Source organism: Sciurus carolinensis, chromosome 9 (assembly GCF_902686445.1).
Source record: "Sciurus carolinensis chromosome 9, mSciCar1.2, whole genome shotgun sequence".
Classification (NCBI taxonomy): Eukaryota; Metazoa; Chordata; class Mammalia; order Rodentia; family Sciuridae; genus Sciurus; species Sciurus carolinensis.
In genome coordinates, this window is record NC_062221.1 from 83,726,684 (window position 1) to 83,751,994 (window position 25,311).

At 32.7% G+C, this 25,311-nt stretch overlaps 1 protein-coding gene across 3 annotated transcripts in view; it reads left to right on the plus strand.

Moving 5' to 3' along the window:
• Cip2a (cellular inhibitor of PP2A) overlaps positions 1-25,311 on the plus strand; it is a 41,574-nt gene that overhangs the window by 8,354 nt on the left and 7,909 nt on the right. For all 3 annotated transcript variants that reach the window (XM_047564730.1, XM_047564732.1, XM_047564731.1), the window contains 11 exons: positions 1,156-1,278; positions 1,434-1,579; positions 4,815-4,890; positions 10,156-10,374; positions 11,397-11,556; positions 13,171-13,312; positions 14,397-14,496; positions 16,766-16,884; positions 18,961-19,156; positions 19,642-19,716; positions 19,805-19,915. In XM_047564730.1, the coding sequence (XP_047420686.1) occupies positions 1,156-1,278; positions 1,434-1,579; positions 4,815-4,890; positions 10,156-10,374; positions 11,397-11,556; positions 13,171-13,312; positions 14,397-14,496; positions 16,766-16,884; positions 18,961-19,156; positions 19,642-19,716; positions 19,805-19,915 (1,467 nt within the window). The remainder of the gene's footprint in view (positions 1-1,155; positions 1,279-1,433; positions 1,580-4,814; positions 4,891-10,155; positions 10,375-11,396; positions 11,557-13,170; positions 13,313-14,396; positions 14,497-16,765; positions 16,885-18,960; positions 19,157-19,641; positions 19,717-19,804; positions 19,916-25,311) is intronic.

Genomic DNA, 25,311 nt, shown 5'->3' on the forward strand with positions numbered 1-25,311 from the left:
CCCATTGTCGCATGGAGTAAGGCAAGGCTTGTTAAGTTATTCTGTGCTAAAAGCAGGCATGGCACTGCTTTTATCAGTGCTTATAGCAGTCTCATTTATCTGAGTCTACAGTGTCAATGAGTGAGTCTACAGTGGCAAACTCCTCTAGAAAGATCCATGAGTAATCACCTAGTATCAACTATTAGTACTTGTCATAAGTGAAGGCACCCAAATAAACTTAACAGAACCATGTATAGAAGTATAATAAATCGGGAAAGTTGATTGATTCCTTGAGGTGCTTTGTGAACACTTCTCTGCTGTGCAATATGCAGAATTACCTGTTTGATTTTTTTAATTAAATGCTATTTTAATTGTTTAAGTGCTGAGTTTTATTGATGTAGTGTTACTTTGAAATGGAGTTGATTTTTGAGTTTTGAAAGTATTTGAAAAGGTTTTTAGAAAAAAAAAGGAAAACTAATATTTTTTATTTCTGAATTGAAAATAATGCCCATATTCAGAAAACACTTAAAGAATAAACATTTGCTCATAATTCCCTGCCTAGAAATTGCTCTTTACTAAGACTACTTATCTGTACTACTCTTAGTAATGTGTGAATGAACCCATCTCACTTACTTCATGAATGGTTTCATAAGTCTAAATGGTAATTAGCAAATGGGACAAAGTTAATTACTACCTCAAAATAAGACAAATTCTCTAATTTGCTGGATATTTTCTTGCTTTATACCATAATTAGAAGAGTTTCTCATTATAGTATTTAATAACTTAAATGCTTAACAACATTTCCTGTAGTATTTAAGCTTTTTCCTTTCTCTCTGTATCCTTTTTGAACTATTAGAAGGAACACCCTGATTTACCATCTTTGCATTATTTATTCTAGGTGACAAAGTTTGGGAAAAATTGATCTCCCACCATTTAGACGTCTTTAACAAGTTGTAGTTTTTCTATAGATCCTCTTTGTTTATAAAAAAAAAATCAAATAGTTTGTCTTTGTTATAAACTACTCCTTTAGAACATGTATCTTTTAAGGATGGCAATCATTTCTTAAAAGAGTTGATGGATTTTTAATAATAGTTTCACCCACTTTGTGCAATATACACTTTTTCAACTGAAATATGTTATGATTTTTTATTCTAATTTATTTTTAATTTTTTTCAGAGTAATGTGAAATCCTTTTATCGAACTCTTATAACCTTCCTAGCCCATAGTAGTTTAACTGTGGTTGTGTTTGCACTTTCAATATTATCCAGTTTGACATTAAATGAAGAAGTGGGAGAAAAGGTAAATATGATTATTTTTCTATTACTTATGGAGTTAATATTAAAGTTTTTATAGTCTGATATTTTAAAAATCATTGAAGCTTTTTTTTTTACACTTTAGAATGGTGTAAACTTAAATTTTTTGGTGTAATATACTTTCCCTAATTTGTTTTTAAGCTATTTCATGCCCGAAACATTCATCAGACTTTTCAATTAATATTCAATATTCTTATAAATGGTGATGGTACCCTAACAAGAAAGTATTCAGTTGACCTACTGATGGATCTCCTCAAGAATCCAAAAATTGCTGATTATCTTACCAGGTATGATGCTCTTTATTAAATTTTAGGACCTCTCATTTTTCTCTTTTAACCAAGATGTGTTGTTTTTGCTAAATAAAACTATTTTTTTAGCTGGTAAACTTGTTTTCTACTGATTCATAATATTCTGAATGGAAACTTTTTGATGTTTTCATTAATTCCCATTCTTTTTCTCTTGAACCAAAACTTAAAAATATAACAAAGATCGTGATGGCAGGTTATATGTCTTTCAACTTATGTCTTACATCAATAGAATCCTGTCATTCTCTAAAATGTAGACCTTCTTATTGTCTTTTAAAATTAATTTTTAATCTCGAGTATTGTGATTCTTTGAAAGAATATTTTTATTAACATTTATGTCAGTATGTCTATGACATTTTTTCTGTAAAATATGTTTCCTTTGTACATGCCTCTTTTGTGTCATAAAGTGGAAACCCATGTTTATATGTCCTTTCTATCTCAGTTTCATGTAGCCATCTATCTTTTGAAATCAGGTAGTAGTTGTTTTCCAAAGATCTCGTGACCTGTTAACATCTTAATTAAATTTCCCTAGTGCCCAAGAAGCATTGTGGTCCCAACTGAAGAAATTGTTGAAAATGCTTCAAAAAGTTAAATTAACTTATTATTCACAAACAGGAAAACTTTTATTGAGCTCCTGCTTATTATCAGACACTGGGAAAGGATGGGTTCTTGTAGTAGCAAGATTCAAAGACAGTTTAAGAAACGAACTCAAGTGCTAGGTGCAGTTGTGTGTGCCTGCAATCTCAGGGATTGAGGCAGTAGGATTGCAAGTTCAAAGCCAGCCTCAACAACTTAGCGAGACCATGAGCAACTTAAGGAGACCCTGTCTCAAAATGAAAAATAAAAGTCTGTAGATGTGGCTCAGTGGTTAACCACACCCTGGGTGCAATCCCTGATACCAACAAAAAAAAGGAAAAAGAAACAGAATGAAGAAGTTTTAAAAGGGAGGGGCTGGGGATGGGGATGTGAAGCAGTGATAGTGGTAGGATGCTTGTCTGGCATGCGGTTCAATCCCTAGCACCACAAAAAAAAAAAAAAAAGAAGTAATATTAAAAAAAAAAAGTGCTGAAGGCAATGGTGCATACCTATAATCACAGCAACTGGGAAAGGAGGATCTCAGGTTCAAGACCAGCCTTTGCAACTTAGCAAGATCCTGTCTCAAAACAAAAAATTAGAAAGGACTGGGGCCTTTGCTCAGTAGTAGAGTATCCCTGGGTTTAATCCCCTGTACAAAAGAAAAAAAAAAGTTTGAAAAAAATGCTAAGGACTAAGGCAAAATTGATCACTTATTTATGGGTAACTAATATTTTATGAAACCAAGAAGAATTCACATTAAAATTTCACTTTTCTTTTTTTAAACATCTATAGATGAGAGCACTTTTTCTTCCACATGCCCTCCTTTACCTGCTTCTTTTCATTTTTTTTAAGTGTCTCAGTATCCATGTGTTTTCATTCTGACTACCAGATATGCTTGACAACTTTGTTGTATACTGGAAGTTTCTTTTAGATAGACATTCCAAGGAGTAGAGAAAGATCATCTGTTTTAGCATTAGTAAGGGGTTGTTTAATCTCTACTTCTATAAATGTCACAGTTCTATTATCTGCTTTTTCCTCTGTCCAGACTAGAACCCAAGAAGACTAGAACCCAAGAATTACCTCTGGCAAGTCTTCTTATTTACCTGTTATACCTTTAGCAAATCTCAGTCCTAAATCTGTTCCAAAATCAAACTCAGTGCCTAGGTTCCTAATCACAACTTGAGCAAATATCACAACTTTATGTGGACCAGGCCTCTTATATTTATTCCTAGTTGACTTTCTTTCTCATTTCCTACAATGGTTCTTTCAATTATATGCTGCTTTCTTCTTGCCACCTTTCATGCAGATCACAAATTTCTGTTTATACCAGTTCTTAGTTTCATTAATAAACATTTTTTATTGTATGCATTCTTACTCTGTCCTACAGTCAGCAGTTTCTCCATCCTTTCAGTACTCTCACTAAATTGATTCTCCTTTACTTATAAATATGTTCAGCTTTGAGCTTTTCCTTCAGCTATATGTCCTTATTTCTTTTTAGGAGAATCACCAAATTTTCATCCAAAATCTAATCCCTGACAACCTTCACACTTTCTTTTTTATGTTCTTTTGTTTAATCATATCAGACAGTGAATAGAAGCTCTAGCTTGCCATAAATTTCTTTTCACATACCCATTTGTTATTTCCCCTGGAAGACTGAAATACTTTATATGTCTAACTCCTATTTATTCTTCTAATACTCAAGTCTAAGAAACCGCACCTAATTAGTCCTGCCTTGCCAAATCTAGGTTTGATACCCATTCTTTTTTCTGTATCATCCCACATGTTCTTCCATTTATACTGTTATATTTTACATTACTTTGTATTATTGCTTTCTACATTTCTGCCTCTGTGAGCTCTCTGACAGAGAACAATTCAAATCTAGCATGCCCTAGTCCTAAGAATGTAATATGAGTGGTACCTCTCTTAGAGCTGAGTATGTGTTTGTAGAACATGTTTTATATAAATAAGTAGATGTGTAATTTATTAGTATATTCCTGTGATCTTTGAATTTTTATAAAATGAACATAATCTTTTACAACATAAGACAGTTGAGATACTAAAACTTCAGTGATGATTGCCAAAGGAGTTACTGTTTTTCAATAAATGAGAGGGCCAATTTATGATTATCATAGTATAGAATACATTCCAGATTTTTAGCACAGATGGTACCCAACTTGCAGTGATCTGAGTTCTTAAGAATTTTTTGACTTCACAGTAGTGCAAAAGCAATATGCTTGGTAGCAACTGTACTTTGGATCTTGAATTTTGATCTTCTAGGTTAGCCATGTGTGTATTGTAATACTTTCTTATAATGCTGAGTGGTGGCTGTAAGGAACAGCTCCCAGTCAGCTACTGAACAACCAATGCTCCTTAGTGTATTATGTGGCTGAGCTGTTAAGTAAATTAGATTGTATTAAATACTTTTTCAACTTAAAATACTTTCAACTTAGGATGGGTTTATTGGGACATAACTGCATCATAAGTCAAGAAGTATCTGTGTAAACTTTACAAAATTTGTGTTCTGTATTAGAAGCCTAAATAAATAAATAGTGGAAGAAATATACTTAAATGTTTTATTTATATTATAAATAAATCCTTTTGATATATCATGAATTGATATATGCTTTTAATTTAAATCTAGATATGAACACTTTTCTTCATGCCTTAATCAAGTATTAGGTCTTCTTAATGGTAAAGATCCTGATTCTTCTTCAAAGGTACGTAAAAACACATTTTGTCTTCAACTTTTTTTAAACTATAATGGGCAGAAAAATCCAAGCGCGCTGCTCTCTGAATATTTACAAACTGAATGCAGTTGTGGAACTAATATTGAGACCAGGAATTAGAATATTACAAGAACTCCTACCAACCCTTCTTGTGCTCCCTTTTAGGTCAGTACCTGGCAGTTCCTTAGCAAGTATGACACATGTTGACTTCTAACAGCCTATTTTTTCTAATTTGTAATTTATATAAACAAAAACATATAATGTATACTCTTTATGTTTTGATTCTTTTGTTATGAGGTTTACCCACATTTTATATAGTTTTTGGGGCTGGAGGTTGTTGATGGCTATTGACTCTTAGGAAGAATCTTGTATTAATTATTTTCTACATGTCTTTTGGTGAGTTTATGGACATGTATGTCTTGGCTATGTACCTAAAAACAGAATCGCTCTGTTATGGAATATGTATATGCTTATTAGTCACCATGGAACCAAAGGGGTTGGTCATACCGGTACTTTGATTACTCTGCACTGTTGCTAGTACTTAATATTTTCCATCTTCTGCATTTTAGCCGTTCTACTGGTTATATAGTAGTATTACATTATAGTTTAAACTCGTATTTCCTTCATGATGAGTAAATGTTAATGTCTTTTTATATATTCATTAGCCTTTTATATATTATCTTTGGTAAAGTACCTGTTCATTTCTCAATTATTTTGGAGTCTTTTAATGAATATATAGTACAATATCTTTCAATTTCTGTGAGTTGCCTTTTTCGTTCACTTAATGGTGTCGATTTTAACGAAACTCAATTCGTCAGTCATCCTGTATGATAAATGCATTTTGTATTCTATTCAAGATGTCTTGGTCTACTCCGAATTCAAGAAGATGTATTCCTGTGTTTTCTTAAGTGTTAAAGCTTCTCAACTTTCACATGTAGATCTATAATCTATTTGCAACTGATATTTGTGTCTGGTGTGAAGTACAATTTGATCATGTTCCAGTTTATCTTACATGTTTTTGTAGAAGAAAAAAATTTTATAGAAACTTTGAACTAATCATCTAAAACAGTGAATAGAATTTCAGAGGACCTGAAATAGTACACAGTTTGTTACTCAACAGTGTTTCAATTTTTTCTGTTTTTAGAATGTTTTGTTGTTGCTGCTGTTTTGTTTAATGCTTGCTAGAGTCTTTTCTGGATTATTTTCATCAGGGGAAGTACTCAAACATACAGCAAGGGGAAATTGTTAAAGGAATTCAATAATTTTACCTAATTTATGAGTTTGATTATGGCAAAAGAGTGGAAGCTTTCCAAAGGTGTCAGAAAATGTGAAAGGAAATGGATGAATAAATGTAATAAAAAGATTTCAGTGTAAAAATAGAAAGCAGTGAAAGTAAAAATCCAATAATTGACTGTCTTTTTATATGTATATATGTGTGCGTGTGTATATAAAATAGCACACAAGTATGTGTGATTGTAAGACCACTATAACCTTAATAGCAGAAACTGAAAGAATAATGTGAGAAAGGAAAATGATATATTAATGTCATCTTTGAACTTAGTTGTGAAGATTCCAAACAAAATATTTACCAAATCAAAGCCAGATATTTAGAAAGGATCATGCCTTATTATCAAATGAGATTTATTCCAGGAATGCAAAGGTGGTTTAACTTTTGAAAATTAATATAATTTCTCACATTAATAAGAAAGCAGAAAATTAATGTTATTAACTTATTAAAGGAAGAACAAACATTTGATAGAATTTAATAGCCATTCATGATAAAGATAAGTGCAATAGGAATAAACAGAAGTTTTCTTTCCCTGAGAGAATAACTACCAAAAATCTATTGCATTATCATTTTTAATGGCAAATTATGAAAACTTTTCTTCAGATTAAGGATAAGAAAAGAATGTACATTATAACCACCTATGTTCAATATAGTATTTATTTGTGGTGCCAAACAACCCAATAAGAAAGGAGATGTGACTAAAGGTTATAGGAATTGGAAAGGAAGAAATAAAATTTATTATTCAGCTGATGTTATTGTGATTATAGAAAATCTAAAATCTATGGAAATCATTTAAATTAAGTGAATCTGTTTAGCAAGTTGGTTGGATGTAAGATTGGTGCATACAATTACATTTTATTTTTATTGTGACAAATGGAAAATAAAGTTCTTAAAATGGCATTTATTGATTTTTAAGAAATTGTCAGATGATTAGGGCATAAATCTAGCAAAATGCTCACAAAGTTTCTGTTTCAAATTACAAAGCATTTTAGAGAAACACAACTAAACAAATATGAATATACAAAGTTCTTTGTTTTGAAGAGTTTACAATTTGTAATTAACCAAAATGCAGCAGGTCTTGTTTATGTTTTAGCATTTGTTTTGGTTTGGTGTTATATAGAAATTGAGACACTGATTTTTAAATTTATATGGATATACAGAAGTTTGGAATTAACCTCAACTATTCTGAAAAACAAAAAGAACAAAATTGAAAGATTCATAGTACAAATACCAAAACAATGTAATGCTACCATAATAGAGCACAGTGATGATGTCATGATAAAATAGCTAGCCTAGTGGAACACAGTGGTGTCTAAAACTAGACTCAAAGTAAATAGTCTTCTGGTTGATAACAGTAGAATCTTATGGTGCTTTTTAATAAATGGCAGTATGTCAATTGAATATCTGCGGGGAACAAAAAAAAACTAATGTTAACCCCATCTCACACCAAATACAAAAATTGTACAAAGTTGTAGAGATAATTGTGAATGGTAAAAACAGTGAAGCTTTTAGGAGAAACATCTTGCTAGAATATCTTCACAGCCTTGGGATAGACAAAGATTTTGTTAAGAAGGAAAAATAAAACAGGAAACAAAATATAGGAAAAGTGTTGGTAAGTTGGGCTACATTAAAATTAAGATTTGCTGTTCATGAAAAGACCATCAATAAGAAAACAAAAGGGCAGCTGGGCATGGTGATTCATGCCTGTAATCCTGGAGTCTCAGGAGGCTTACAGTTGACTCAGCAGTTGAGCAAGTCCCTGTCTCATAATAAAAAGAATTGGGGATGTAGCACAGTAGTAGTGTCCCTTGATTCAATCCCAGCACCAAAAAAAAAAAAAAAACCAGAAAGAAAATAAAAGGGCCAGTCATGGCATGGGAAAGATATCCACAATACTTATGTTCAATAAGTTTGGGACTCTTACCCAAACTAAATCATTTAAAAATTATTTTTTTTAATATAAATCAGGAAAGACACTGAGCCCAGTAGATACCTGAGTAAAAACAACTTTGTCAATAAATATTAAATGGTTAGTCAACTTTATTAATCTTCAGGAAAATGCAAATTTTAATGGTATTAACACTATACACTGGTTAAAATGAAAAATGTGAAAAGTACCAGACAGACCATAATTTTCTTCAGTACTAAACTGTGAAAAGTTTCATTCTCTACTAATGCTGGGCATATGTATTAAAGTATGACCCAGCAATTCCACTTTTAGGGATATACCTCAAAGAACTGGAGGTGTGTGTGTATGTGTGTGTATAGAGATATATGTATGTGTAGATATATACTATGTGTACATACATATACATATATATAAACAAATTTTTTTTCATAAAAAACCATATATAAAACATAGTGTGACTCCTATTAGGTAAGAATTGTAAACAACACGCCATCATCAATGGAATGGATAAGTAAAATATGGTATACTTTTGCATCTGAATGATATACAGCAATGTGAGAAGGAATATAATGCAACAGTATGTATGCGTCTCATATAATGCTAAGCTAAGGGGACCCATCATGGGTCTGGGCACTGGGGTGCACACCTGTAATCCCAGCAGCTTGGGAGGCTGAGACTAGAGGATTGCAAGTTTGAAACCAGCCTCAGCAACTTAGTGAGATCCTGTCTCATAATAAAACCTAAAATAAGGGTTGGGGATGTGGCTTAGCGGTTAAATGCTCTAGGCTTCAATCCCTGGTACAAAAAAAAAAAAAAAAAAAGAGAGAGAGAAAGGAAAAGAAAGAGTACTGTATATAAAGTTCCATGTGAGTTTCTTTGTATAAACCAGCAAACTACTGAAATTTTTAGATTGAAATGCAAAGATTTAAAAATGTCTAGGATAAAATTGATTTGTGATGTCAGAAGTCTTTAGTGGAGAGAACTGTTGTGGCATTCTCTAGGAGGGTTCACAGAGGGATCCTGGAGTTTTTAGTACAGTTCTCCTCATCTGCTTGCTGATTACAGATGTGTTTACTTTTGGAAAATGAACTAGCTCTACACTAATGATTGATTTTTTTACTTTATGCATGTAATAAGAAAACTACTGTATGTGGAAAACTATCTCCTTAAATCTGCGTAAAATATCTCTGTAAGATACACAATGAACTGCAGACTTTGCTTGTTTCTGGAGCTAGAGGTCAGTGTTTGACTTTGGAGCAATGTGAACCTATTACCTATTCAAAAACAAGGTCTGTAGTTTATATTTGCAAGTGTAAATTAAAGATTGTTTATCATTTGTTACCATATATGAAAGTGGGCAGAATTTTATTAAAATCGAATACTGTCACGTTGATTTAAATGCAAATCCTGAGTATGTCATTTACATTAAGTAGTAGATAGGCAAAGAGATAGCAAGAAAAAAAGTTTAGTTACGTTGATATTACTTGACATAACATAGATTTTTAACTTGATGGTTAATAAGCAGATTGATGGGAGATGTAGTGGTTATAGTCCACTTTACAAAACAGAACTGAGCATAGTAGGGTAGCTAAGGCTCATAATACCAACAAGTGTGCAAAGAATAGTATGGAAACAGTCATCTGGATGGTTTTAAGGCTTTGGGATGCCATTTTTTTATCTTATTCTACAGGATACCTCAAGTGATTTTTGCCACTTAGGATTAATTCTTAACTTTTTAGGTTTTTATCATTTTATAAACAAAACATCCTTGTGTTTTAAAATGAATTTAAGTTCTATTAAAAGAGTATAATGTTAGTTGAAGTCACTCTTCCCTGTTTGGTTCTCATAGTCCTGCTTTTCAGAGGTAAACACTGTTAGAAATTTCTTTATAGCCTAGAACTTTATCACACATTTGAAATATGATACTGAAAGATAAATTGGAAGCCACTTTTTTTTGAGAGTATTTTCTTTAAAAACATGGCATTTTTAGTTTCATCATATGCTTTATGTAATACAGTCCAATGAAACTGACATTAAATGAAGACTTTATATTGTACAGGTTTTAGAATTACTTCTTGCCTTCTGTTCAGTGACTCAGCTACGCCATGTGCTTACTCAGATGATGTTTGAACAGTCTCCATCTGGCAATACCATTCTGGGAAGCCGTTCTAAGTGCTTAGAACCTACCGTGGCTTTGCTTCGTTGGTTGAGCCAACCATTGGATGGATCAGAAAACTGTTCCGTTTTAGCACTGGAGTTGTTCAGGGAAATATTTGAGGTAATAAAATAAGACAAATTGACTTTTCTACTTTTCTTACTCTTAATAGTTTGTTTTTAAAAACATTCATAGTAAACTTCCAGTTGTTCATACACTTTTGGAAAATTCCTTTATTCTAAAACGGTTACAATAGACTTTCTGCATTCAACTACCAAGTGTTTTCTCAGCCAAACTCACACTTATTAGTTTTCCTTTTTTCATTGAATAGCTTATATATTCTTGTTTCTATTTAATAAGTAAAGGTATTGACAAGATTTTGTATAGTTTGTTGTATTGTTACACTTTTAAGAGTCACATTTTGTCTTAATAGAAGTTGTTCATTGTCCTTATTAGCTGTCAAGTGTGGGATTAGGTTGAATATAAGATAGAGTGGAACACACCAAATTATGTTCTAGGCTCTTAGGATAGAGAAAAATCACCTTAGTCAACAGATTCTATTGTCTGTGCAAATTAGCTTTCTCTACTATTTTCCCTGTTTTTACATTTTTTTATATTCTAGTGTCTTCCTAAAACATTTCCTTTCTTATCAGTGGATGCTTATGCACAAATGTTTGTGTGAGTGATTACATACATTAAATATTATGCACAAATGGTCCTATTTTAACTTGATCTTGACTCAACAATCAGTACTTAAAAGAAAGCCTTTGAGATTATCAATGTGTGGCTATTAACTATTAAGACCAATCTATTATTATTTACTATAATTTAGCAAATTTGAGATTTTTTAAATACTTAAATTATTTTGAAGAATTTTAAATCACCAAATCTATTAAAAATGTCTTATTTGTGAAATTTTATTATTCCATTTGAGAAAAAAAAAGCCATCAGCCATCATGGCCCTCAAAACTGGATGCAAAGGTAAATTTTAAATACTGCTTTTAAAATAGGTGACTTAAGTCAATGAGGTGTTAAATAGTAAATGTATAAGACATTTCAAGAAACTGTTACAGCTCAATGATGACTGTTTTTATATTCTGTATTCCATCTTTACTTTTAATCATTGGTGATTATTAATTTTCTAGGATGCCATAGATACTGCTAACTGTTCCTCAACTGACCGTTTTATGACCCTTCTGCTGCCTACAATCCTTGATCAGCTTCAGTTCACAGAACAAAATCTAGATGAGGCCTTACTAAGAAAAAAATGTGAAAGGATGGTTAAGGCCATTGAAGTTTTGTTAAATATCCTTTACTGTCATAAATATGGAAATGATACTTTTTCCAGTACTGCATTTATTGCATTTTGTCTTTGTATTTTGTCATTTCTCATGTTCACCTCTGTTCAGAAATATTGAAACTGATATTTTTAAAAAGTTTCGATGAAAAGTGTCTTAAGAAGTTATCTAGACTTTCCTGCTTGCTTTTCCGTGTAAAACGTTTAAATGAAAGTACATTTTAAGAAATTCTTTCTAATCTTCATTTGAGCATTTTTATTACAAATTGAGAGTTGGAGATACATCCTAAAATTATCTTATTACTCTCTTTTGTTTTAATTGCTAATTGCTTACCCTGGATGATTAGTCTTGCCAGTCTCTTTAGTGGACTATTTCAGTAGATAAAAAAGTATTTATGTAGTTGTCATGATGTTAGCCCAGCTTTCTTTTTCTTTTCTTTTCTTTTTTTTAATCATGTGTTTAAAAATAAAAGCCTTCATAAAGTTTTAATAAAGATAACATCACACTTGAGTATAAAGAAGATGATATATTATCAACAAAACTTTATTTTAAAAAAGAAGAAAACCTTGACTACAATTAGTTTTACTACCTAACTTCTGCATATTCATTCGTAGTTTGCTTTTTCTAGATAGCTAATTTTGAGTTGCTAAATAAATGCAAATCCCACTTTAAAAATATTTAATTAATACCCCCTCCTCCATGAGCAAGGAACTACTAAATCTAACCAGATCTCTTAATTTACCTGATCAAGTTTCTTAGTATCTCAGAGGAACAAGAATATGCCCAACTTTGTTCTGCAAACGCCTCCTCTGTTTAAGAATATCTTTCTGAGCTGCTGCTCTTTTATTTTTTATTTTTTTGGGTGCTGGGGATCGAACCCAGAGCCTTGTGCTTGCAAGGCAAGCACTCTACCGACTGAGCTATCTCCCCTGCCCCTGAGCTGCTGCTCTTTTAAATTTTCCTTTTACTTTACAGCACTAACTCTTCACTCTGGTTTGGTATTTGAATCACTTGAGAAACAAGCAAATTTAAACACAGGAACCTTCCAGTGAATCTGATGTAATCAAAGTAATTTTGAAACCTTAGGAATTGTGGAGATCGTATATTTTGTATGTTAGTTTTTTGTTTGTTTGTTTCATCTATCCAGGGGTTATAATATGCCACCAGATTTGAGAACAACTGCTATACAGATTCAGGTTTACTCTGCTTAACTTTAGAGATATTTGCAGTTGATAAAGTCAGGCCTTTTCATTGGATTGCATCATAACTTAGTCTCTTTTTGATGGTAGATATTCACGATTAAATATGAGAAAATAACTTCCCTTAATTCAATAAATATTTATTGAGACTTTGTGATCTCTGCTAACAAAATGTGCACATCCAGTGAAGAAACATCCTTTCTATTTTATCTTTGAGTCAGAAACTTGGTATGTGTTCTTCACTTTGCCACTTACCAATCACTTACAGTTCTAGTTTTCTGTCATTGAGCAAATATAACAGTAATTATATTGGATTACAGTGATACATAATTCATATGAAATTAGTCTGAATGTTATAAAGTACTACACAAATGTAAAGTATATTGAGAATTTTTTGTTTGTGTGTCTTAACAAAACTTAACCTCTGTGTGGAGATGATAGTCTTAAAATGCACGTTGCACAAATTCTGACTACTATCAAATGTACCACTCTGATAGAACAGCAGTTTACATATGGCAAAATTGACCTGGGGTTTGGAACAAAGGTAGCAGATTCTGAATTATGGTGAGTATAAGAAATTCATATTGCAAAGTGGTCTGGGCAGTAAAAAATCAAAAGATGTGGTGATGCTCATCTTTAAGGATCATCCTTGTATATGTTCCGTTTACTCAAGGTATAGCAGAAAATTGACAAACTGTTTGTTCATAATGAATTTTTTTAAAAATCTTCATTCAATTTATAGATTTGTGCTTTATAAGAAAATTAAATTCTGTGGTTTTATATTCCGTTGTTCAAGGTTTTGTGTATGTGAGATTAGCTAAGAGTTTTGAGCATTCCTTTTCTGGAAGTTATTTTTTATATTGCCTCGATTGTTATTTATTATCTTCGTTCATTGAGTTTTACGTTTAATGAAAAATATGAAAAAAATGAGATAGTTTTATTTTCAGAAAATGAATCACTGCTGAAAGTTTTTTTTAACAAAGATGACTCTTCTTAGCATTTGAGAAATTGTGTTTAAAGGTAGATTTTCACTGATTTTCTTTTATGCTTCTTTCTCATCATGAATGAAGTCCTTCTAATAAAAAAAATTATCTCTTTTTACTTTTTTTATACTCTAAGGTACGAAGTAGAGAACATGGCCTAGATTAATTCTTTCACTTTGTATTGGATGTTCTTTATTACCTAATGTTACCCTCTGTTTATATTCCAGTGACAGCTAAGAATTAAATGGGTCATGTTCCCATACTGTTTACTAGAAGCAGAAAACTGAAACTTGTTGCTATTTGAGAATAGAAAAAGAAACATTGTCTAAACGTAGATTGTTAATGCAAGTTCTCTTTGGTTCTGAGTTTTAAGAATATTGATCTCTGATATTTTTACTTGCCGGCAGAAATGATACCTTATCTTCTTGAGTTTTAAAAACAAAGATGTAGGGCAGGGATATAGCTTAGTGGTAGAGTGTTTGCCTAGGATGCATGAGGCTCTGGATTCAATCTCCAGTTACACACACACACACACACACACACAAACACACAAAAACTGGGGTTGGTTTTTTTGTTTGCTGTTTTATTTTCTTTCAAATTATAGACAGAAATAAACTCAAAAAAACTTTTTAGTTATCTAATTTAAATATAACTTATTTTTAAAGCAAACTTGCTGCTGATGTAATTTTAAAAACTCTTGATTTGATGAACAAACTTAAACAGCTGGTTCCTGGTATGGAAGTAAGCTTCTACAAAATCCTTCAGGTGAGTTTAAACTTCTCAAACATTGAAGTTTATTCATAAGTAACTGATATCTAGTAAATATATTTGTTTTATTATTCTAAATCTTTAAAGGATATGTCTTTTAGAGGATATTTCTTTTAGAATTGGCCACCAGAAGACAGTTTAAAGTGAATTGTCGTCAGTAGTTTTAATATTCTCACTATACTGTTACTTTACATATTTTCCCAGAAACTGAAATTAAGTGCTCCAGATTTTAATGTATAGAATATTAGTGATAGTAACATCCTTTTCTTCAGCCTTTTCTTGTGTCATACTTCAGGGTTTCTTCATGTGTTTGGTTGGCATTAGGAAAGTGGTGTTTTAGAGTGTTTTGTTTTGGTTAGGGTTGATGAGAATACTAAGGGGATAGGGAAATGTCTGTGTTATGTTTTGGATTTGAGGTATCCCCCAAGAGCACATACATATGTGAGACAGTGCAAGAAAGTTCAGAAGTGAATGATTGGGTTCTGAGAACCTTAACCTGATATGCATAACCATATCCGAAAACTGATATAGATTAACTAGGTGGTACTGATTGGCAGGTAAAGTGTAGCTGGAGAAGGTAGGTCACTGGGAGCATGTCTTTGGAATTTATGTATTATCCCTGCTCAGCAGAGCTCTTTCTCTGCTTCCTGGTTGCTGTGTCCTGAGCTGCTTTCCTCTTCCATGCCTTTTGGTCATGATGTTCTGCCTCACCTTGTGCCCCGAGCTGTGGAGTTGGCCATGGAATGAACCTCTGAAACCAGTGATCCAAAATAAACTTTTCCTCCTCTAGATTGTTCTTATCAGGTTTTTTAATCATAGCAATGAAAAGCTAACAGACTGGAAGAAAAGGACCTGATTGTGAAAAAGAATAAGATTAGAAGAAGAGTGTCAGCTTTCAACAACAATAGTGGGTGAATAAGAGCTCTTTATGTTATCAGAAGAGAGTAACACCATATTTAGTCTAAATATCTAATTGGCCTTTTATTTGTAGTTCCAGAATCAGACAACACCTCATGCTATCAAGTAGAATAAGTGTTCTCATGAGCTAGACAAAGGGTGATTGGCTTTCTAAATAGAAAAAGTTCTAAAAAGTCCAGAAATAAGAAATAAAAAGAGATTGGTCATTTCACTTACTTAGCTTAGAGGTTTAAAATGGGGGGTTTTAATATGCTGTTTCCATCTTTTTGTTTGTATTTGAAAAGACTAAATCAAAGTTCAGTTTGATTATGTAACACTTAATACAAATGACTCCACTCTTACTTGATCTGGTCTTCTGGGGCCTAGAGCAAGATTTGCTTAACAATGTCTATTTTAATAACACCTGCCATTTATAGGTATTTAGCAAAAATATATAATTCTTACTGTTAATGCTAAATTGTTAGTACAATGACTTAGCAGAGATATCTCTAATGAATGTATAAAAAGGATAGAAGCCAAAACAAACCTTAGGCAGGTCCACTTATACACTTTGAAAGTATTATGTGTAATAACGTAAGAGATGGTTCAGAGTTTGTACCAGATGTTGGTGCAGGCTTGAGTAATTTCATCTCTCTGTTCTTAAGTTTTCCAAACTGCAAACTTGATTCTTCTTTGTGAGAGAAATTAGGAAGGTTTCCACTGAGGGTTGTGGAATTAAAGACCTGCTTTTACCATAGTTCTGTAGCACTGAATCATAGTTGAAAACCTATAAGGTATCTAATGTTTTAAGTATAAAGAATTTATATATTAGTATTTTCTTTATTAATAATGTGTCTTTTAAAGAATTGAGTCCAAAAAATGTTATTTTTTATGTTGATTCTTAGATGTTTTTCACAATGGATGATTTGGGGCTTACCAATGTAAAATATTTTCTAATGTGGAACACTAATACTTTATACGTTTCAATCATTGAACTTAAATTTTCTGATTTGAGTTCATTAGAATTTTTAATTGATTACTACCAATTTAGAAATGATTAGCCATTTTAAATTTTCTTTTATTAAATGGTAATTAGAAAAAGTGAACAATGATTCTAAACATTAGTAAGGAGTGAATGATATTTTAAATCCATCAAAATATTTAAGATGTAATTTGTATAGGCCTAATTGAAAGCTTCTCAAACTTTTGACAGATCTTTTTTAAACTAGTGTTCATATTGATTGTATGACAGTGTAAGTAACTATAACTAGGTAAAGTCTATGAATGCATCCAGTCATCAAATAGAAACATTTTAGAATTTACCATTTCTTCTTTCTGCCTCTTATTTTCTGGTTTCTGATTTGTTTAGGATCCTCGTTTGATTACTCCTTTGGCTTTTGCTTTAACATCCGATAACAGAGAACAAGTACAGTCTGGATTGGGAATATTATTGGAAGCTGCTCCACTGCCAGATTTTCCTGCATTGGTGTGAGTTATGATCATTTGCAATGTATCTCTTATGCTGTTGAAATGCCTACTGTTTATGTAGTAATCCTTAGTACAGATAGATTAGTGAATTGAAGATTTTATTGTGATTGTCAGTAATCTTTCAAATGATTAAAACAATTTTGAATCCTATAACTGAAAAGGCCAGACATTTTCTCAATCAAGGGAATGCTAAATCCATGAAGTAAAATATATAATCCAGGCACTATCCTTCATTGTCTGTTATTACCTGTTTTAAAAATATAGAAGGTTCAGGATACATTTAAGCTTGCATACTACCAGATTAGTTCCTTCATAGGAAGAACTTTTTCTTTTTAATTGAGTGAATAGTATAAGCATAACTATCATTGATCAGATCTGGATTGTTGCTAAGGGGTTAGCTGTGAGAACTATATGGACTAAAAGTTATTTGGATAGAGTAGTGTAAGGGTTCCTAAGGAAACATTCTGTGCTTTTATCAGAAAATGGAATAGATGGTGGCCAGGTACAATTTTTCATTATACTCATCAATTTCAAATAACAAGATGGTATTTGGATGATGTTTGAAAATTTTTTCAAATTGTTTTGTTGGAGGGTAGTTCTCTGTAAACTAAATGGTCACCATGAAAATGTCTACTAAGAGGTCCACTTTTAAACTTTTAAAACTCTAACCAATTTGTATAAATGAATTTATAAAAGAGGTTTGAATAACTCGAAACACTGATAAGAAGGCATATCTTGTATGCCAGTGGTCTACCAGGGGGCGAATGGGTGAGTGCATATTTTTTATGAATATTTTATTAAAATACACCCATTCATTTTCATATTATCTTTATTGTCTATGGCTGCTTTTTACTCTATAACAGCAGGGTTGAGTAGTTGTAGCAAAGACAAGTTTGCTAACCCAGCTATATACTGTTAACTGACTTAACAATTCCAATTTCAGAATTAATAATTTAGGTACTCATAAGTTAAAAGTTAACTATGAAATGTTAAAACCAAAAGATTCCCTTTATTTTATAATATTTTTTGTCAAATAAATGGACATATAGGAAGCTTCTGAAGTTACAAGATACAAATAGTCTGTGAATGTAACAGCTCCATTTGATGGTAACTTGATTGCTTTAGTAGTAGGTAATCTTAATAAAAGCTTCAGAGGGAAGACTGCATCCACAGTGAACATGGGCATCTGCCTTTGTGCATGAGGACTTCGTTGCCATTTTCACTGTTTTGACCATCCTTGTGTTGTAGGTAATTTTCTCAAACATGCATTTATTATCAAACATGTCCTTATTATTATTAAGGACATTAAATAGTAATGTCCTTATTTCCATTATCAGTTTAATAAGGTGAATTTACGGGATGGGTTGTGTGTGCATGCTTATTTGTTTTATTTAAACATTTAATAAACATTTGGTATGGGCCTACTATGACTGTGTGCCAGTCTCTCTTCTGGGCATTTTGGCCATAGCAGTAAATTGGACTGGGTGCCTGCTGTCATAAAATTGGCATTTATAATCAGTGGAGAACATTTAAAAGGGGAAAAAAGGTTTGTTTTGTACAACTGCTATGGGAAGGAGAGATGGTTAATATTAATATTACATAGGGCATTAGCAAAGGCCTATCTGAGGAGCTCATACAAATCCCATGACAGGAACAAGATGGACTGTTAAGTGGGCAGAATGGAAGTCAGGTTGGTGAGAACAGAGTAAAAGAGATCAAAGAAGAACATAAAGGCCAGGTGATCTCTCTCATGGCATGAAGGTTGCTTTGAACAATACCAACAATTTTGTAAATCATTACAAATAATGCACACACAAATGAGTTCTGTAATACCTCCAAACCAAAGATGGATTTGTTAAAATAAAGGATTATAAGTGGAAAAGGGAGTTGTCTAGTAAATTTAGGATATTTCCCAAAACCCTGTTTCTTCATGTTAAGAAGATTATTTCAAGAAGATTTGAAGATTTTTATTCACACAAGAAAGATCCATTCTAAAAGATTCCCTAATTATGCACCAGTATTTTTTTTTTTTTACTTTTATTTTATTTGTGTTATTACTTTTTGATTCTCATTCAGACTTGGAGAAAGTATAGCAGCAAATAATGCATATAGACAACAGGAAACAGAACATATGCCCAGGAGAATGCCTTTGCAGTCATTAAATCACAGTTTTCCAACATCAGTAAAGTGTTTAACTCCTCCCCTTTTGAAAGATAATGTTCCTGGATTGAACATTGAGGAATTAATAGAGAAACTTCAGTCTGGAGTAATGGTGAGTGATACCTACTCAATGGGATGGTGCCTGGTATCTACAGTAAATGTTAGCCCTGATTATAACTTTTATTTAAATAACTTTAGATGTACATTTCATCACTAAAACTTTATCTTTTGTCATAAAAAGTATACTATTCTGAAAATTTTGAAAAGAAAAGAAGAAAAATCAGTCATAAAATTCCAGCATTTATTAACACAAATATCAATCTTTCCTAGTCTCCTTTCTACCTATCCAGCCAGCTTAAGAAATAGTTTTTTTTTAAGTTGCCATAAGCTTATCAAATCTTTCCTCCTCCTCCTCTTCCTCCTCCTGCCCCTTCCACCCCTCCCAGGTTAGCAAAATATTTGTGACCTACCTAATATAACATTCTTTTTTTTCTTTGTTACTCATTATTAAGTTTTAATAATTTAGTTGCAAAGTAGGCATTTATTTTATCATTTTTGTCATGTTACAATTGTCCGATTTTGACTCTTAAAACTTAGGTCAAGGATCAGATTAATGATGTGAGAATATCTGACATAATGGATGTCTATGAGATGAAACTCTCCACATTAGCTGTGAGTACAAGCTTATTTTAACTATTTCTAAAAAGCTTTAATAGATATTTTCTGAAAATTATAAAAATTAATGATGTTTTTATAATAGTCCAAAGAAAGCAGATTACAAGATCTCTTGGAAGCCAAAGCTCTAGCTCTTGCACAAGCTGATAGACTGATTGCTCAGTATCGCTGTCAACGAACTCAAGCTGAAACAGAGGTATGTACAATATAAGAACGTGTCTGATGAGTAGAAAATTTAATGAATGAAGTAAGACATATGTACAATATTAGTTATATTTTTATTATTGTAATCAAAGCATATTTTCTTGAGTTTGATGCATCTACTCCTCTTTGAAACTCTCTTCCCTTTAATTATGGTTAAATCTATGTTCTGATTTTGTTTTCTACCTAATTTATATTGTTTATGTATTTTACGGTTTCCACTATTATTAAAATCTTAGTGTTCCCAATTTCTGTCAGGCACAGATTTTTTTCTCTGCACTCTAAATGCCTACTGTACAGCTACATTTAAGTGTACAGCAAATACTTCAAACTCACCATAACCAGTAGCAAATTAATCACCTTTCCCTTTTAAAAAACTTTTTCTTATGTATCCCCTCTGCTGTTCTTATAGGTTTTCAAATAAGAAATCTAAAAATTCCACAGTTTATGTCCTATAAAATTATTCACCAAGTCCAAACTCTTTTCTGCCTTATCTCTGTTGCTAATTCTATTTACTATAGATGATATCCTTTCTCTTTTTCATATGAGTCACAACAGAGCCTCTAATTAGTCTTCCTGCCTTGAGTCTAGTACCCTCTTCTCAGCCACCCTCTGTACTTCAGCCAAAGTTATTTCCCATGTTTGGTTCTGCCCTTCTCATCTCCAGCCCTAGAGATCTCTGAGGCAATAATCTGATCCCATCCTTTCTGTGATGAATATCATTCTCAGTAGTTGGCGTTACTCTCAGTATCAATGAAAGTTCTTAGTGTAGTATACAAAGATTACAACTACTTCCTAATCCATATCTAGCACTTCTGCTTATTTGGTGCAGTCAGCCATATTAGACTACTTTGTGTTTTCTGAAACTTGCCATACTTCTGTGTTTCCTTGTCTTTGTAATTTCTATTCCCTGCCTAGAACAGCTTTTGCCTAACTTCTTATTGTCTTCAGATTTCAGTTTAAATATTTATATTTCCCAGACACCTGCTATGATCTCCAACTCATATGAACTCAACTTCATGTGTTTGGCTGTCCTTTCGCTATGTATCAATGCTGTGCTTATCTCATAACATTTTTCACACTATGCGAAAATAACGTTATCTCACCCCTACTTGTGACATTAGAGACTTTGTGCACTGCCAAGCCATAGCACATACTTAGCCTATGGTAGATGCTTGGTAAGTTTGGTACTAGCTATGTACAAATGTATATAAGATGTATTTCTTATAGGTAACAGTTTAATTCAGTAATATGAAATTCCCATCAATTGTAAACAGAAATATACACAACTTGATTTGGTTTGTGATTAATTACATTATAAAGTTTGTTTATATTTTGAAAGAGGCATTAAAAGCAGTGACATGTAAAATACCTCTAAAATCTTTTCAGATTAAAGGCATTCTAAAAAATATAAATAAATACAGGGTTTTTTTCTTATTTTTGTTTTGTTTTTTTTTTTTTCTTCTTCTTTTAACATGGTTTTATTTGTCTTGACTGGTACATTGAATTTAACTGTACATTCCAAAAAAAACTAACAATATTGAAATAATTTGTTTTTACCTTTTCTCATAGCATATTCTTATATTCTACATCTATTGGACTTGTCTTGTATATTATTAGAAAATTTAACATTTTATCCATGTACTAGAAATGCTTCTCATAAAAATAACACTAAATGATATTACTGTTTTATAGTCTGTGTCATCAAAACAAGAGTAGGGCTTCGGTTTTCATTTCCATTTGAAAATAAGTAGTATTTTTTTTTTTTATTTAAAGACAAATTTTTTTTTTTTTTTTACATTTACATAGGGTAATGATGTTTATTTTATTTTTCCCCTCCCCCCCCCCTCCCACCCCTCTTTTCCCTCTACACAGTCCTTCTTTCCTTCATTCTTACCGCTCTCCTTAGCCTAACTCTAAACCTAACCCTAAACCTAATGCTAGCCCGTCCCACCCCCCATTATATGTCCTCATCCGCTTATCAGCGAGATCATTCGTCCTTTAGTTTTTTGAGATTGGCTTATCTCACTTAGCATGATATTCTCCAATTTCGACCATTTGCCTACAAATGCCATAATTTTATCATTCTTCATTGCGGAGTAATATTCCATTGTATAAATATGCCACAGTTTCTTTATCCATTCATCAACTGAAGGGCATCTAGGTTGGTTCCACAATCTGGCTATGGTGAATTGAGCAGCAATGAACATTGATGTGGCTGTATCTCTGTAGTATGCTGATTTTAAGTCCTTTGGGTATAGGCCAAGGAGTGGGATAGCTGGGTCAAATGGTGTTTCCATTCCAAGCTTTCTGAGGAATCTCCACACTGCTTTCCAGAGTGGCTGCACTAATTTGCAACCCCACCAGCAATGTATGAGTGTTCCTTTTTCACCACATCCTCGCCAACACCTATTGTTGCTTGTATTCTTGATAATCGCCATTCTAATTGGGGTGAGATGAAATCTTAGGGTAGTTTTGATTTGCATTTCCCTTATTACTAGGGATGTTGAACATTTTTTCATATATCTGTTGATTACTTGTACATCTTCTTCTGTGAAGTGTCTGTTCATTTCCTTAGCCCATTTGTTGATTGGATTATTTACATTCTTGGTGTAGAGTTTTTTGAGTTCTTTATAGATTCTGGAGATTAGTGCTCTATCTGAGGTATGAGTGGCAAAGATTTTCTCCCACTCTGTAGGCTCTCTCTTCACATTTCTGATAGTTTCCTTTGCTGAGAGAAAGCTTTTAAGTTTGAATCTATCCCAGTTGTTGATTCTTGCTTTTATTTCTTGTGCTATGGGAGTCCTGTTAAGGAAGTCTGATCCTGAGCCAACAAGTTGAAGATTTGGACCTACTTTTTCTTCTATAAGATGCAGGGTCTCTGGTCTGATTCCGAGGTCCTTGATCCATTTTGAGTTGAGTTTTGTGTAGGGTGAGAGATAGGGGTTTAATTTCATTCTATTGCATATGGTTTTCCAGTTTTCCCAGCACCATTTGTTGAAGAGGCTATCTTTTCTCCATTGCATATTTTTGGCACCTTTGTCTAGTATGAGAAACTTGTATTTATTTGGGTTTGTGTCCATGTCCTCTATACTGTACCATTGATCTACCTGTCTATTTTGGTACCAATACCATTCTGTTTTTGTTACTATTGCTTTGTAGTAGAGTTGAAGATCTGGTATTGCAATGCCCGCTGCTTCGCTCTTGCTACTGAGGATTGCTTTAGCTATTCTAGGTTTTTTATTCTTCCAGATGAATTTCATAATTGCTTGCTCTATTTCTACAAGGTACATCATTGGGATTTTAATTGGAATTGCATTGAATCTGTATAGCACTTTAGGTAGTATAGCCATTTTGACGATATTAATTCTGCCTATCCAGGAACATGGGAGATCTTTCCATCTTCTAAGGTTTTCTTGAATTTCTTTCTTTAGTGTTCTGTAGTTCTCATTGTAGAGGTCTTTCACCTCTTTTGTGAGATTGATTCCCAAGTATTTTATTTTTTTCGATGCTATTGTGAATGGGGTAGTTTTCCTAATTTCTCTTTCTGAAGATTCATCACTTATGTATAAAAATGCATTGGATTTATGAGCATTGATCTTGTAACCTGCTACTTTACTGAATTCACTTATGAGTTCTAAAAGTTTTCTGGTGGAATTTCCAGGTTCCTCTAAATACATAATCATGTCATCAGCGAACAGGGATAGTTTGAGTTCTTCTTTTCCTATTCGTATCCCTTTAATTTCTTTGGTTTGTCTGATTGCTCTGGCTAGAGTCTCAAGGACGATGTTGAATAGAAGCGGTGAAAGAGGGCATCCCTGCCTTCTTCCAGTTTTTAGGGGGAACGCTTTCAGTTTTTCACCATTTAGAATGATATTAGCCATGGGCTTAGCGTAGATTGCCTTTATAATGTTTAGGAATGTTCCCACTACCCCAATTTTTTCTAGTGTTTTGAGCATGAAGGGATGCTGTATTTTATCAAATGCTTTTTCTGCATCTATTGAAATAATCATGTGATTCTTGACTTTAAGTCTGTTGATATGGTGAATGACCTTTATTGATTTCCGAATGTTGAACCAACCTTGCATCCCTGGGATAAAACCCACTTGATCGTGGTGCACTATCTTTTTAATATATATTTGTATGCGATTTGCTAAAATTTTGTTGAGAATTTTTGCATCGATATTCATTAAGGATATTGGTCTGAAATTTTCTTTCCTCGATGTGTCTCTGTCTGGTTTAGGTATCAGGGTGATATTGGCTTCATAGAACGAGTTTGGTAGGGTTCCCTCCTCTTCTATTTCATGGAATAGTTTGAGGAGTATTGGAATGAGCTCTTCTTTAAAGGTTTTGTAGAACTCGGCTGAGAACCCATCTGGTCCTGGACTTTTCTTTGTTGGTAGGCTTTTGATGACCTCTTCTATTTCATTGCTTGAAATTGGTTTATTTAAGTTGTGTATGTCCTCCTCGTTCAGTTTAGGTAGTTCATATGTCTCTAGAAATTTGTTGATGTCTTCGAGGTTTTCTGTTTTGTTGGAGTATAGATTTTCGAAATAGCTTCTAATTATGTTTTGTATTTCACTCGTGTCTGTTGTGATGTTTCCTTGTTCATTCCGAATTTTAATAATTTGAGTTTTCTCCCTCTTTCTCTTTGTTAGTGTGGCTAAGGGTTTATCAATTTTATTTATTTTTTCAAAGAACCAACTATTTATTTTGTTAATTTTTCCGATTGTTTCTTTTGTTTCGATTTCGTTGATTTCGGCTCTGATTTTAACTATTTCCTGTCTTCTACTACTTTTGGTATTGGTCTGCTCTTCTTTTTCTAGTGCTTTGAGCTGTAGTGTTAAGACGTTTATTTGTTGATTTCTACTTCTTTTTTTGAATGCACCCCATGAAATAAATCTTCCTCTAAGTACTGCTTTCATAGTGTCCCAGAGATTTTGATATGATGTGTCTTTGTTATCGTTTACTTCTAAGAATTTTTTTATTTCCCTCCTGATGTCTTCTGTTATCCATTCATCATATAATAGTGTATTATTTAGTCTCCAGGTATTGGAGAAGTTTCTGTTTTTTATTCTGTCATTTATTTCTAATTTCAATCCATTATGATCTGATAGAGTACAAGGTAGTATCTCTATCTTCTTGTATTTGCTAACAGTAGCTTTGTGGCATAAAATATGGTCTATTTTAGAGAAGGATCCATGTGCTGCTGAGAAGAAAGTGTATTCGTTCTTTGTTGGATGGTATATTCTATATATGTCCGTTAAGTCTAAATTGCTGATTGTGTTGTTGAGATCTATAGTTTCTTTATTCAATTTTTGTTTGGACGATCTATCCAGTGGTGAGAGAGGTGTGTTAAAATCGCCTAGTATTATTGTGTTGTGGTCTATT